At 48.0% G+C, this 13,164-nt stretch overlaps 1 protein-coding gene across 4 annotated transcripts in view; it reads right to left on the bottom strand.

Annotated features, from left to right (window-relative positions):
• Window positions 1–591: 591 nt before the first annotated feature.
• LOC135902020 (neuroligin-4, X-linked-like) overlaps window positions 592–13,164 on the bottom strand; it is a 101,101-nt gene continuing 88,528 nt past the window's right edge. Inside the window, exons 7-9 of one of the 4 annotated variants that reach the window (XM_070531730.1) lie at window positions 11,464–11,534; window positions 4,188–4,295; window positions 592–2,882 (exon numbers count right to left, since the gene is read on the bottom strand). In XM_070531730.1, the coding sequence (XP_070387831.1) occupies window positions 2,858–2,882; window positions 4,188–4,295; window positions 11,464–11,534 (204 nt within the window). In that variant the 3' untranslated portion in view covers window positions 592–2,857. Of the gene's footprint in view, window positions 2,883–4,187; window positions 4,296–11,463; window positions 11,535–13,164 lie in introns of those variants that run through there. The other 3 variants (XM_065431937.2, XM_070531729.1, XM_070531728.1) reach the window with 3 other exon arrangements.

The raw sequence follows: 13,164 nt of genomic DNA, 5'->3' as shown, positions 1-13,164 counted from the left end.
TCATTGCATAACAGAAATGTACTATAGGCCCACGGTTAAATAAGTACGGGGCGTGTCCAATGCTCTCTTCTCGCCATTAATCCTCAGAGGAGAATGCCGAACTGCCCGTGTTCTCGGAGAGCCAGTGCAATGCGCTTGGACATGTTACATATCTAAACATCCCTTTTGAAATGCGAGACTTTCTTATAAGCGGTCTGGCGACAAACGTAACAGTTTTCTGAGCTATGGGAGGCTCACTCACCTTTAGTATCCTCTTGAATTAGTAACTCAACTGTACGACACACATTGGCAAACAAATATGCTAAAGGCTTTCTTTCTTTTCACTGCTTTGGAGAGCGGCGATAGTTCTCTCGTATTATAACTCACGATGCCAACAGTCCGTTCTAGAGAAGTGAACAACCAGGGCGCGCCAGTGCTAGGCCTGAGAGGCCTTGGTGTTTTTCGACTCGCATATAAGGTGCGATTAAGAGAGAGAATCGAAGTCAGACTTGTTTTCCTTATAAATGGAAGTTAGGCAGCTCAGATGTTAAAGTGGACTTCTATGTCGGTAACGCAAACAAAACAAAAAAAACACGTCGAACCTATAGACGCGATCGCTAAACAATATAATAAAGATACACCGACAAAGTGTTTGGACAAACACGTGAAAACGTCAGACATGCACGGGAGTCAGTGGGTATACATGCGTGTTTTATGATATGATCCCCTCGATTCAAACGTTTCGTACACGTCTCGCTGTTTTCCTTTTACTGGCATTGTGATTGTACACATACACGTGTTCACTTCCTTAGAGTCATTGTTCTCGACGATTTTCTCGTATATCGGGGGCGTAACAAACTGGACGTTCCACACAACGGGGCACTGTACACGGAGCACAACACGCAGCGATCGACGTCCACCATAACCACAACCGCGCCGACTGAGGCGCAGCTCCGGCAACAAATAAGTTCTGAGACAACTCGCCACCGGAATTCGGCGGATGTCCTTTGAATCAGTCCAGCCGGTAGAACCTGGCAGAACTTGTCGACAGAACTCGACTCCGACGCTTTGGTCTGTATCCGACATTGGCCGAGGTTCTTCGCTGCACCTTCGACCAATGCGGCAAACGGAAGTCGCTGGCCGAAGCTTGATGCCCGCTCCTTCTACCATTGTCGGTGACAGAAGTCAGTGACCTCAGCCTCGGCCACCCTTGCCGATGAAAATGGTTGGCTGAGCTCTCAGGTGATGTGCCTCAGGGCTGAGGCGAGTGCTTTGAAGGGTTAGCCAGACTTTCTGGAACAGCCTCCTCAATAAACTTATTAGAATTTGCTTGCCGAACTTAGCCCGGCTCATGAGCTCGGCGGTAGGAATGGTCGAGCCATAGCGTTGGCTGGCAGAACTCACTTGGTCCATCTTGCTACATATCGGGCCACAGGTTTTGGCCAACAGAGTAGGTGGAGCTTGCTGGCTGAATTCGCTTGGCTTTTACGTCAACACAGAGCCCGAGTCGTGAAGCGTAGCGTCAACCAAACCTGCTGGTAGAAGTTGTTTGTCTCAGCTTGGCGACCAAACGAAACATAAGCGTTGCGCCGTCGGGCTAGTGAAACTTGCCGACCGCGCTCATTTGACTTTTCGTTCGGCCAGACTCAATGGCAGAAATAGCCAAGTGAAGCTTCTGCCAACTTATAAAGCTTTGTTGGTCCAGCTTGCTAGCGAACAGGGCCGCCAACTACTAAGTTCAAATAAGCAGGTGATGATTGCTGGCAGAGCGCAGATGGCTTCACGTCCAGCTAAATACGGTGGCAGTAATTGCTCGCTGCAGCCTCGTTTAATTTCGGATGTCGGTACGTCTTGCTTGTCCCTGCTTGCTGACGAATCCAGCCACCAACTTTGGCAACCTCGCTGGTAAAACTTGCTAGCCAAGCCTAGGTGGCCTGGCTCTCGGTCGAGACTGTTGGTTGTTCCCGAGCGGCTGCCTGCTCGTCGGCGAACCGTGCGTTGGAAAAAAACCCGTCCACGACTAGCGGTTTCGTAAGGGCCACGCGTCAGATTGTGAATGAAACGCGCCAGATGGTACAAAGTGGGCAGACGGTGGGCGCTTAATCCTCCGCGATTTGATATTTCCCGTGAGCACACAACTTGGTGAAAACTGTCCAGGACGAGTCGCTCTGGCAGTGTTCTCTCACTCTAACGTGGCAGAATGTAAAATCGTGACACACGTTCAATGCAAAGCAAAAGAAATAAAAGATTTGGCCTCGTGGTAGGCTTGCGCGCGAGTAGCCCGCTATCGCGCTATATAACGTGCTGAACGATGAGATATGTGCGCAAAGGCGCTGGTGTCTACGACACTTCGGCCAGCAGTCTGCGTCTTCGCCGAACAGGTCGATGGAAAACATGGTCGCCGGACAAAGTACAACGCATGAATTATACAGTCGCCTTCGTTCACAGAGGTCCCACCTCAACCTGACATTTTGCGCGCGAAGGAGGCTACCCGCCGATAGCCACAGTCTTTCAAGCACTCACAGACCACTGCAGCGTGACAAGTTGCTGCGGACGCGAACGAAATTTCCGCAACCCAGACACCGGGGCGAAATTCCCAGCTCGCTTGTGTTTGATCTTCGCGGCGATTATGGCCATTGTGTCCCAGCACAGAATGTCTCAAGTACAGCGGCGTTGGACACAGCAAACACGTCCGCTCCCGCGCATGCACAAGCAGGACGACACAGCGCCCGGCGCCGAAGAAGCGTTCCCGCGCTGTACACCGTACCCTCCCGCACTCTCCGCACTCCGGCCCTGCACCAGCACGGCAGTGTTCAGCCCGACGTAGCAGTGCGACACGCACACCGAGCAGCACACGTGGGCGATGACTTGGCACATCTCAGCTGAAGGCCGTGCTGCGGTACCTGTGAGGGAAACAGTCATGATCAACTTCGTGCTATAGAGGAACGTTAACGGTTTAGCCCGACCGTTGCCAGCCTCATCTTTCTCAAAGTAAGAAAATTCCTCTTTCACGCATGATCAAGAGCTCGAGAACAAGGAAGCCTCAGCCGGAACCGTATAGCTGTCGGAAGCTCCGGGATGAGGCTTCGCGCGTTTATGGTCCACTGTTCAAGTGTACATCCATCTTACTGTAAGGATTACGAAGTGTGCCCAAATTGTTTGAACAGCATCAGCGAACGGCACATGAAAGTTGTATAGGCTATTTCAACTAATAACACGCTGTGCTTGCTTCTAAATAAGGAAGTCCCGTATATATGCGTGCACTAGGCTGTCCAACGCGCTCGCAATGTCTACGCAAGACTTGCGAACACCGATAGAGCGACCATCTCCTCTGGAACATCGCAATGAGTCAACAGTCACAGCTGGATAAATATTAAACATTGGATGAACAAAAATAAAAAAAAAATTGTCTCCAATCCACTCTGTGAAGGTGGCTCGACAGCGAAGCTGCAAGCGACATCTTGAACGAGTACTCATGGCGACGTAGGTTGAAATTATTCACGTGGCGACACTCACATGTAATTTACCTAATTATTAGCTTAAGACGTTTCGGGGGTCTGGGAGTTGGCTTGCGCCACTACTTCGTGCACGTATACTAAGAGTGGAACAGGGAGGAGGAAAAATCTCCGCGCCTCGTACGCACGCTGCTCTTCGGCAGTCCTCACTACAGGTGGCCTTCCCGTAGCACTATCACAACACAAACCTGTAGTTCGGCCAGTTCTTCTTTTACGTACGAAAGTGTAGTGACGTCACTCCCTGCTTCGTGTGCTATAGTCAAGCTGCCGTCGCCACGGCAGCTTGCGCAACAGTAGTTTTTACCGGGAAACGTATGCGGAGAACGCTACGCGCTTCGCATTGCATGTAGGCGCAGGAGCGCCTTGTCACCTATCATGTGATTCGGATGCTTGTTGTGAGCTTGTTCTTTATTGAAACGTATGCTGTTCTGTAGGTTGCATGCGTGATTCCAAAGAATGCATGCACCGTTCGCTTCACTTTGCTGAGTGCTTGTAGTCTCTGCCTTAAGGGGGTAGGGGCCATTGCATATGAGGGTATGAGCCACTGGTGATGACACTGTTCTGTCGATGTTGCGCCGCGAAGAAATTACGGCACCCTAGACACAGACAGCTTCGCTGTATAACAATTGGATTACCAGCACAGCGTTCGGGCGTATATCAGCACAGGCAATGCTACCAGTGAAATAAACGTACCGACAAGATACCAAGCTGGTCTCAGCCCTCAACAGCCGGTGCAGTCGAGGCCCGCATCTCGTCGGGCTCGCCGGAGAGTGCCGGAGGTGGGCGTCTGCTATCCGGAGCCTGCGTCGTTTTGCCAGCAGCGGTACAGCGATGCGTGCTTTACTCGGCGCTGCATATTTTAATCTCCAGCGGCGCATTCACGTAAAGGTCTTTAGAGAAGCAGGTGACACAAACACAGGAAAAAGCAGCACTACAAAGGCATTTAATTCTTCAACTGAAATGAAATTAACAAGTTGTTGGCACCCTGACACAGTCATACACCGCCGGCTATTTCTTTGTGTCAGTGTTTTCATTCGTACTGTCTGTTAAGCAGCAGCGTCGTTCTGTGCGGACTAATCGTGGTCTCCTCGTTTCCCTCAAAAACGGCTCTATTCTCAACACACATGGCGGCTGCGCAGCCGCCATTAACCGCCATGTTAACTCTCTGATTAGCTGCTGAGAGCTCACGTGCCTTGCAATTTGTGCCGGGAAACAAAAGTTTTGCAAAATGCAATTCTGCGTTTTCATCATGATGGCGAAACGTGACGTGAGCTGCAAATTTTATCAACTAATAAATTTTTCTGGTGCTTGGCATCTATATGGAGACGTCAGCGCTTCAAAAAGAAAGTGAGCGGCAGCGTGCGGAAGCCTGTGCAATGCATTTGTAATTTCGCGAATATGCGGTGGCGATCCAAGATAGCTGCCATGTCAGATTGCTGATTGGCTGAAGGAATATGCCGTGGGGACATTCACAGGAAGGGCCGTTTCGTAAACGTCAATTTGACGTTGCATGACGTTGCGCTGCAGGCCGCCATTGCAGATTTTCCGCGATAATTTATGGTGCGACGAGCCGCGCGCATTATGCTAATTAGCAGCCATACTATAGTGCCTAGAATATACTGGCTAGTGTGCCGTCCACCAGCTCTTTTCAATGGGCGAGCGTGGCGCCGCTTGCAATGAATGCCCACGATGGCCGGCAGAGGTCGCTGCCACACGGGTGGGTGCAGACTGCGTGTGTCGTCTGCTTCGCATATCAGTTTCGCAGCTGTTGCGTCGGTTTCTGTGTTTGCGTTTTCAGTGTTATAGCAGCGTTACGTGTTTGTCCTTGGTGTTGTCAAAGAGTGAGTCCGTGGCTGTTATGTTCGTGTGCCTGTCATTGCGAGATCTATGCGGCGGTGGTGAAAAAATGCCGAAGCTATAGAAACAGTGCGAGAAGAGGACCTGCTTTGTGCCGTTGCGTAGAAGCAGTTACCGCTCGAACAAAGGGCGTGTATCCTTGTTCACTCTACCATCTGATATGAAGCGGCAGCAGAATGGGCAAGAATGATCAGGAGAACGGACAGAAGGCCGGCACCAACTGCTGCGATTTGTGAAAAACATTTCGAAAACAGCATAGCACAAACAGCTCTATCACCGTGAATGACGTTGTCCACGAGATTCCCCGCGATAACACACGCCCACGGTGGAAGTATTCTTCCATCGTATGCTAAGCATTATGCTAAGCATTCAGCTTACTTTTCCTGAGTACCAGGGGAAAAAACAAGGAAAAAATGAGCAGTAGTGCTTTGATCTACTATACTGCAGGTTATGTTGCACGAAAGATCACTGCCCAAAATTCTTGACCACATCGTGCAGGCTTATTTTACGTAAGAAAAGCTGAAGCTAGTAACGACGCTGCTTCATTATTGTACTTCCCAAATTGACAATGGAGGCCTTGCTTGTCTATCTTAGCCAGACGTTGTCAACCGCTGTGAAGGCCGTGGAAGATGCTTTTAGTGTGTTCTTCAGCAAAAACAAGTTACCAGTAGCGAGTCTAGCTGATTTTTCAGGTCAGCTGCAGACAGCTGGCATTTTCCTAACTAGGGTGACCATCCAGAGCGTGAAAAACCAGCTTTGACAGCACTTGCAAAGTTCTTTATTTTCTTGAGGTTTTGGTTTTTTTTTTTGTAAAAGGCATCAACAAAGAGAGGGAAGCGCAAAGGCAACGGCAGAAGCTCCTTAAACTACGTCACTGCGCGATCTATTATCTTCATGTATGTGTACATTATTTCATCTAGGGCTGTTTTATATGCCTCCGTTTGACTGTTCTTACGCATGAATAAAATCTTTGATACGCTTAAATGAAAGATCTGTTTTCTATTTTTGTTCACGTATATCAAACATAAAAATAAATCTGCACGTATTTATTAGGTATTAAAAAATGTATAGTACACAGAACACCACGTGCAGTCCATTTTACAGGCATTTTTTTTTTGCTTGTTATCCTATCCTCAGGGTCCAATGGGAATTATGAGGAGATGGGTACATGGTTTACAAACAATCAAACAACATTCAAACCTATGAGGACAACAATAATAGGCAGAAATAGCAGCAAATAAAATAAAAAGAAAGAACAGACAAATTCAAGTCATTTCAAAAGATGATCGGTTACAGCGGTTTTGAATGGTTATGCATTATTATAACATCAATAGAACAGTAACGTAATCTTAGAATTCCTTTACTTTATTAGAATGAAAAATGTTACCTAAAACTTACCCTTAAAAATTAGGCTGCCATCATCGCTAGAATAAAAAAACAAGTGTCCTTAGCTATCGCCGAAGAGACATACGTACGAAGGCGATCGCTGTGTAAAGCCTACTCTCACCCTAATCCTCCTTCATCCACCTTAATTCTCCTTAATTAATACAGCTTAATCCCTCTAATTCAGCCTAATCCCTATTAATGCAATCACTATTATCAATAATTAAATTTGCTAATCATTTAGCATCTCTTATATACGGCTGGACATGCTTTGGTTCGTTTCTGGCCTTCCTTGGATCGTGTGATATGTTCTATACCTCGCAACATGGCCTTGGAAAATGGAGATCAATGCATTTGCCTTATAAATTACGTTTTCCAGCATAGAAACACATCAGGTTCCCACCTCGAAGCCCAGCTGAGCACACGCTTTTCATGCAAGCGACAAGCGCTAGAGAAGCCTGTTGTAATCAAAACAGGCACGTACCCAGGATTGTTTTTCGGGGGGGGGGGGGGGCCACCACCTCCATCATCATCATCATCATCGTCATCATCATGCCCAGCTACATTTTTTCCTCTTGGTGTCAATTAGAATATCGTCTATACCCGTTCGCTCTCTGATCCAAACCGCTCTTACTCTCTCTTACCGTTATGCCTAGCAATCTTCGTTCGATCGCTCTTTGCGCGGTCCTTAACTTGCTCTCAACTCTCTGCCCCATATGTCAGCACTGTCAAAATGCACTGATTGCACACCTTACTTTTCAATAATAATGGTAAGCTTCCAGTCAGGAGCTGGCAATATCTGCCGTATGCAATCCAACCTATTTTTATTCTTCTGTGAATTTCCTTCTCATGATCAGGGTTGCCTGTGATTAATTTGCCTAGGTAAACGTGCTCCTTCACAGTCTCTAGTGGCCGACTGACGATCCTGGTCTCTTGTTCCTTTGTTGTTGTTGTTGTTGTAGCCTTTGGCACGTGTGGCTCCTACCTACGATAGGGGATTGGCCAAGAAATGGGTGGATTATTCCAAAATAATATAGAGCATAAATTTCCTAATATATATGCGAATAGCATTGAATAGGGTTGAATTACCGGCTAAAATAATATCAGGAAGCTGCTGTTGAATGAGGAATAATTCATTTAAAGGTAATAAAAAATAGAACTTAGCAGGGCATTCGTTTAGATTCTGTAAGGAATGTTTGGACAGCGAAGCATGCATCCCTGTGGCTGAATCCCAAAGTGGACGCCCCGAACAAAAGAATTGCAGGTTCTGTCAAGTCCAGGCCAATTCTTCGAAAAGGTATCTCCAACAATCTTTTTCTTAACGCAGCAAAGCGGCGGCAAGATAGAAGACAGTGCTGTATCGTCTCCTCTTTCTCACGAAGAGAACAAAGGGGAGAGGGAACCAAACCCGACCTGTATAAATTGAAATTGAGGGAGGGAATGCGGCAGCGTAATTTGGTGAGGCATACCTCAAGCATCTTTGTGTAAGAAGATTCGCTATGCCAGGGAAATGCCAGGTGTTTATACTCTGGAGAAGCTGTCAAATGTGGGTTTCTGGGTTTCTGTGGGTTTCAAATGTGGTTTCTGTGAAATAGGAGTTTCTGTATCCTGTTCATTACTGTTTCTAAGTGAGGTATCGTGACTCCTCTTGGTACTGTATACAGGTCAGCTTAGAATTTTTCGGCTGCTTTTACTATATCTTCCAGATTGCTGATGATATTCCCATTTTTATCTTGTAGTGCATACATCATGGTTTGTCCTACGCCAGGTTTCTTTTTTACTGATTTCAGGCTGCGTTCATTTTTTACGGCTTCTTCAGTGTTTCTCATGTTATAGTTTCGAATATCAGTTATTTTCGCCTTGTTGATCAGTTTTGACAGTTCCGCGAATTGCGTAACGCTGTGCGGCCGCCAGTCCCATACAACCGCCTAGAGCGCAGGACTCTGCGATTCTACGTACTGCGCTCACCGCGAAAGGTTAGAAAAAGACCCACATAAGCACAGCAGAGAAGTGGCTACGTGAGGCGGTTCGACCGATAACTGTAGAAGCGTCATTAAAAACAAGTAATTGTTCTCCACTTCCGGCGGCGTTTTCTCTACTTTCTTTTTCAATAAAAAGATGTTGATCCATAAATAGTCTCATAAACAACGCTCAACTTTTTTATTATTCGCTTTTGCTTGCAGTTTGGTTGGTTGTTGCCTTGGCTCTCTCCCTTAGTATATCGCTTAATTTCTCAACTCCTTGCGATTTTTGTTTCCAGTTGCCAATGTTGCACGAAAGGTGCTATACAGTTAGGGAAAAACAGACGAGGTAACGGGCGGCAGTCATCTTGCTTATGGGTTTAAGGGTTATTGCAGGGTTTCATGATGGACGCTCTTTCACGTTATTTTATTTCCCACCTTATCTAACCCATATCACGTGTATATGGTTCCGGGCATCTGCCAGCGTCGCGGCCAGCCGTAACTCAAGAACATAATGAAGTAAAGGGAAAAGTTAAACGCAATTGGCGTTTTCTACGGCCGCAACTCGTTCCATGAGAGTACAGACCAGCTGAGTAACAGCCGCATCCCTCTCCTGGTCCCAGGATCAGCCTAAACAAAGAAGGTTGAACTAACAAAAGCAACAGCTATGCGCGTGACGGTTGAATAGATGGTGACAACTGAACGCATCGCGAGTTAATCGCGGGGGTGCGGAATCTATGAGAAAGCTGTCCTTCACATTACAAGAGGTGCCGATAACTACCGCCGTCTAAAAGGAGTGAAAAAGGCAGCATAATGCTGACCGATGAACAGCTGTCAAGTCTCAATATTGATCTGGTGGCGCTTTAGGAATGTGTGAGGAGTGGTGGCGTGGGTGGGGAGGGGGGGGGGGGGGGGTATGCCACTTGATATCGGGGGGGGCCCGGGCCCCCCCGGGCCCCCCCCTGGGTACGTGCCTGAATCAAAACAAACCCTGATTTATAAATCAGCTGCCCACATTTGAACTGTGCTGCTGCTACAGCTTAATAAAAACAAAAAGCGCAGCAGCCCGCTTGCCGATGCTGCGGAAACACGGCGGGCTACGAAGACCGGATTGTGCCGCGGCACCCACCTGCACTGCAGCGCCCCTAGCGGCAGCCGCCGGCATTCATTGCATTTGGTGCCACCCGGGAGGCCGCGGACGGCACACTAGCCAGTATATTCTAGGCACTATAGCCATACGCAATGGAGGCCGAGAGGAATGCGCATCGCCACAGTTTCCCCGTCGTTTGGCGCCAGGAAAATATTTTCTTCATAACGCGTGCTCATAGTATTTGCATCGCTCTCAGGTGGTGTTGGCATTTGTGTTTTGGGCCATCAATTTTTGAAAGAACGCACTTATGAGAAATAAAATTGGTTGAACGTAGCAAACGTCCTGCAACGTTGTCTACTTTTCACTGCTGCGTTTGTATTCTAATCAAGAATAATGGCTTCTTACACAACCAGAAGTTATGACAACGGCGTATTTTTAATTTATAAAAGTGAATGTACGTAAGGCGGCGCCTTGAAGTTTCCTCACGCGCTGCCAGTAACCGGCGAACTGAACAAGAGATGGCAGCGCCGACGCTTGCGTCGCGCAAGCGGATACCTCTGAAGCGCGCAACGCTATCGGTGATATTCGGCCGTTTCTCAGCTAGCAGAGTCGGGCTGAGTCACTTGCGTTTCGCGAGATAGCGATAACGTGGCCTAGAATGTGCGCTCATCATCACTACTAGGTCACGCATGTTGTCTCAAGGTAGAAAACAAGCGCGTTGGCGCCAACATACGATGACTCAGTCCGTTTACCGGGTACACGCATCCTAGCTTACGAAGCAGACGACGGCTTGTACGCAGCAGACGACGGAAGCGAGAAACGTTTTCGACGGAGTAATGGTAAGTTTTCAGCTAGCTTCTCTATTTTTTAAGGAGGAAGAAATCTGTTTTGCTTTACCAAGTACGTTAGGTTCGGTGTATTCATTTCATTTTCTTAGGCAAAACGTCATGTTTGTGTCACGTTACGAAAGCAAAACGGGGCCATCAGCGCCATTTTGCACATGTCGTGTCTACGTCAGGCATCGGAGAAAATGGCAGAATGTCCATAATAGAGCCTCAACAATAGGTGCAACTAATGTCATGTGTAATACTTTCTAGCCACAATCAATCTTCACGGTCTTACGGATAGTGCCAAGGAAAGCGAAAGGACAAAGCACGCATGTCTGAAATTTTAGAAAGATATTATTTCCAAATACATTATTTGGCAAAAATGTCGCCAAAAACGGCAGCGACATGGCCAGCTAGCGCATGCGCGATATGGTAGCTAAACTGGAAATCACGAATCTGAACATTGTGCGCATTTCTGAGAACTGTTTCTGAGGTGATGCCTTTCCGTTCATCTTACGCCAGCGCTGAGTAGAATTGACGCGCGAAGATCTCAACAATGAAAAGACACCCACAGATTAAGCAATATTGTGTCCCATGGGTCAACTTGCTGTCTAAGCTCATCTCGGACGACTCAGTTGCGGATATCAATTCTTTGGCAAAATTTGGGCGTGTCAGTTTTTTGCGTCAGCATTCGTGAATCTGTGTCCTGAATAAAATGGTTGAAGTTACGGCCCTTGTCATCCTTATGTTCCTATGCCCATGTGTTTGCCTTTTAGAGAGGTGAACATTTTCTTTAAAAAATTCCATGTAGGCCGATAACGATTTCTCGTAAAGTAAGGCATGCTAGTTACCAGGGGCTCCGGAGGGGGGCAGGCAGCCAGGCTTCCTCCACTGCATCACACACACGTTCTCTTGAGGCTCTCTAAGAAGGCATACGAAAAAGGGGGAAAATGAGAGAGGGAGGATAAACGGAATCAGTGCCCAAAGCATGCTACATTTTTTTTTTTCTGACGTAACTTGCCTCAACGTTCTTTTATTCGACTAAAACAAAATGACACCGACGCACGTCGTGCCACCGCCACATTGCGGTGTGATGCGCGCCGCCAGGACAGTCTTTCCATATCTATATATTTTTTACGTTAGCTGCTTTGTTATTCTGGTGTATCTTGACGTCTATTTTCTTGGCTGTAGCTTCGTTTTCATGGCAGTATCTCCTAGTGTAGTCCTTCAATCTTTCTTTCTCTTCACTTCTTTGGCCGCGGGAAGTTCGGCTGTCCACGACAGGTGAGCCAATTACGAAGACCGAGGCATATCCTCCTTCCTTTCTTCCCTTTATACAACAACGACATCATCATTTATTTACTCAGGGCCGCGGCACCCTGTAGTTAATCGAGTCGCATCGCGTATAGGATCAACCGACCAACCAACTCGGAGATAATTTGATGTAAACTCAAATTGCCGTCACAGATGCGATTAAGGGACAATCAAACTCCGGACGACCACGCGCACTGAGAAAGCTCGCCTATCACACATCCGAGTAAGCACAACTCTCAGACAAACCTGCCTCGGTGGCTTACTGGCTGTGACGTCCTGCCTCCGGGTGCGAGGTTATGGGCTCGATTCCTAGCACGCGTCCCGACAGAGGCGGAACACCACGCCAATGCGCGGGATTCACGTGCACGTTAAAGAAACCCAAGTGGTCACAGTTGCTCCAGAGTCATTCGGCACCATGGTTTCGTTTTACAACGCAAAGGCAGACACACAAAACAGACGGTACACGCCTATATTAATCCTGTGAGCCCCTTCGGGACGTAAAATCCTATCGGTCAAGATCGCCCGCAGATAAGCCGCATAACGTGACGACACCGAGATGCGGCGGGCCCAGCCGTTATATTTAGTGCAGGCAAGAGAGATTTAGGACCGGCTCTAATGGCACGCGGTCTTTCTCTGAAGACAAGGCTAGTACTGTAGGGGTTGGAGGACGGGACTTCGGGATGTAAGCCCACAAACTTGGGAGGGATTTATTCTACATTATGTACAAGGAGGTGAGCGTCAGGTAACAGACGTACTGTCATTACGGGCCGGCAGCAACTCGGACGCTGCGGCCCGCGGCAAGAAGTTCGAGAGAGGTGAATCAGGGAATCAGGGCATGTCCCAGCATGCTCAGGTCTCTCTGGAAGGCTTCTTATAAACCCTTCGAGCACTGCAAGTCACGTCAGGTTTGACCAATGGGAGAGTCCACTCCGATGACGCCACTTTCAGCCAATGGTAGGCGCCCGTGTCGTGGTGTCACACCTGGCGGCTTGCTGCAGTCTTGCCTCGCAGACTGGCAATGCACCTCGAACAATGAGAAGGGGAGGGCTGCACCTGCTTCATTGTTGGATGCCCACCTGCTAATCCCGGCGGCGCACGAACTTGTTGGCACGTAAACTTGTTGCCTTGAACTTGTTTGCTCGGCCGCTTCTCTGGAATGCGCTTTCCTGCTTTTGCATTCCTCAATTAGCTGTGCTGCAATCCGATGTGGTCTGGGGAACTCAAAGTGATCGCAGGCA

Source organism: Dermacentor albipictus, chromosome 1 (genome assembly GCF_038994185.2).
Source record: "Dermacentor albipictus isolate Rhodes 1998 colony chromosome 1, USDA_Dalb.pri_finalv2, whole genome shotgun sequence".
Classification (NCBI taxonomy): Eukaryota; Metazoa; Arthropoda; class Arachnida; order Ixodida; family Ixodidae; genus Dermacentor; species Dermacentor albipictus.
Note: the sequence above shows the minus strand (reverse complement) of the source record. Positions and strands in the feature narration are given on the sequence as shown.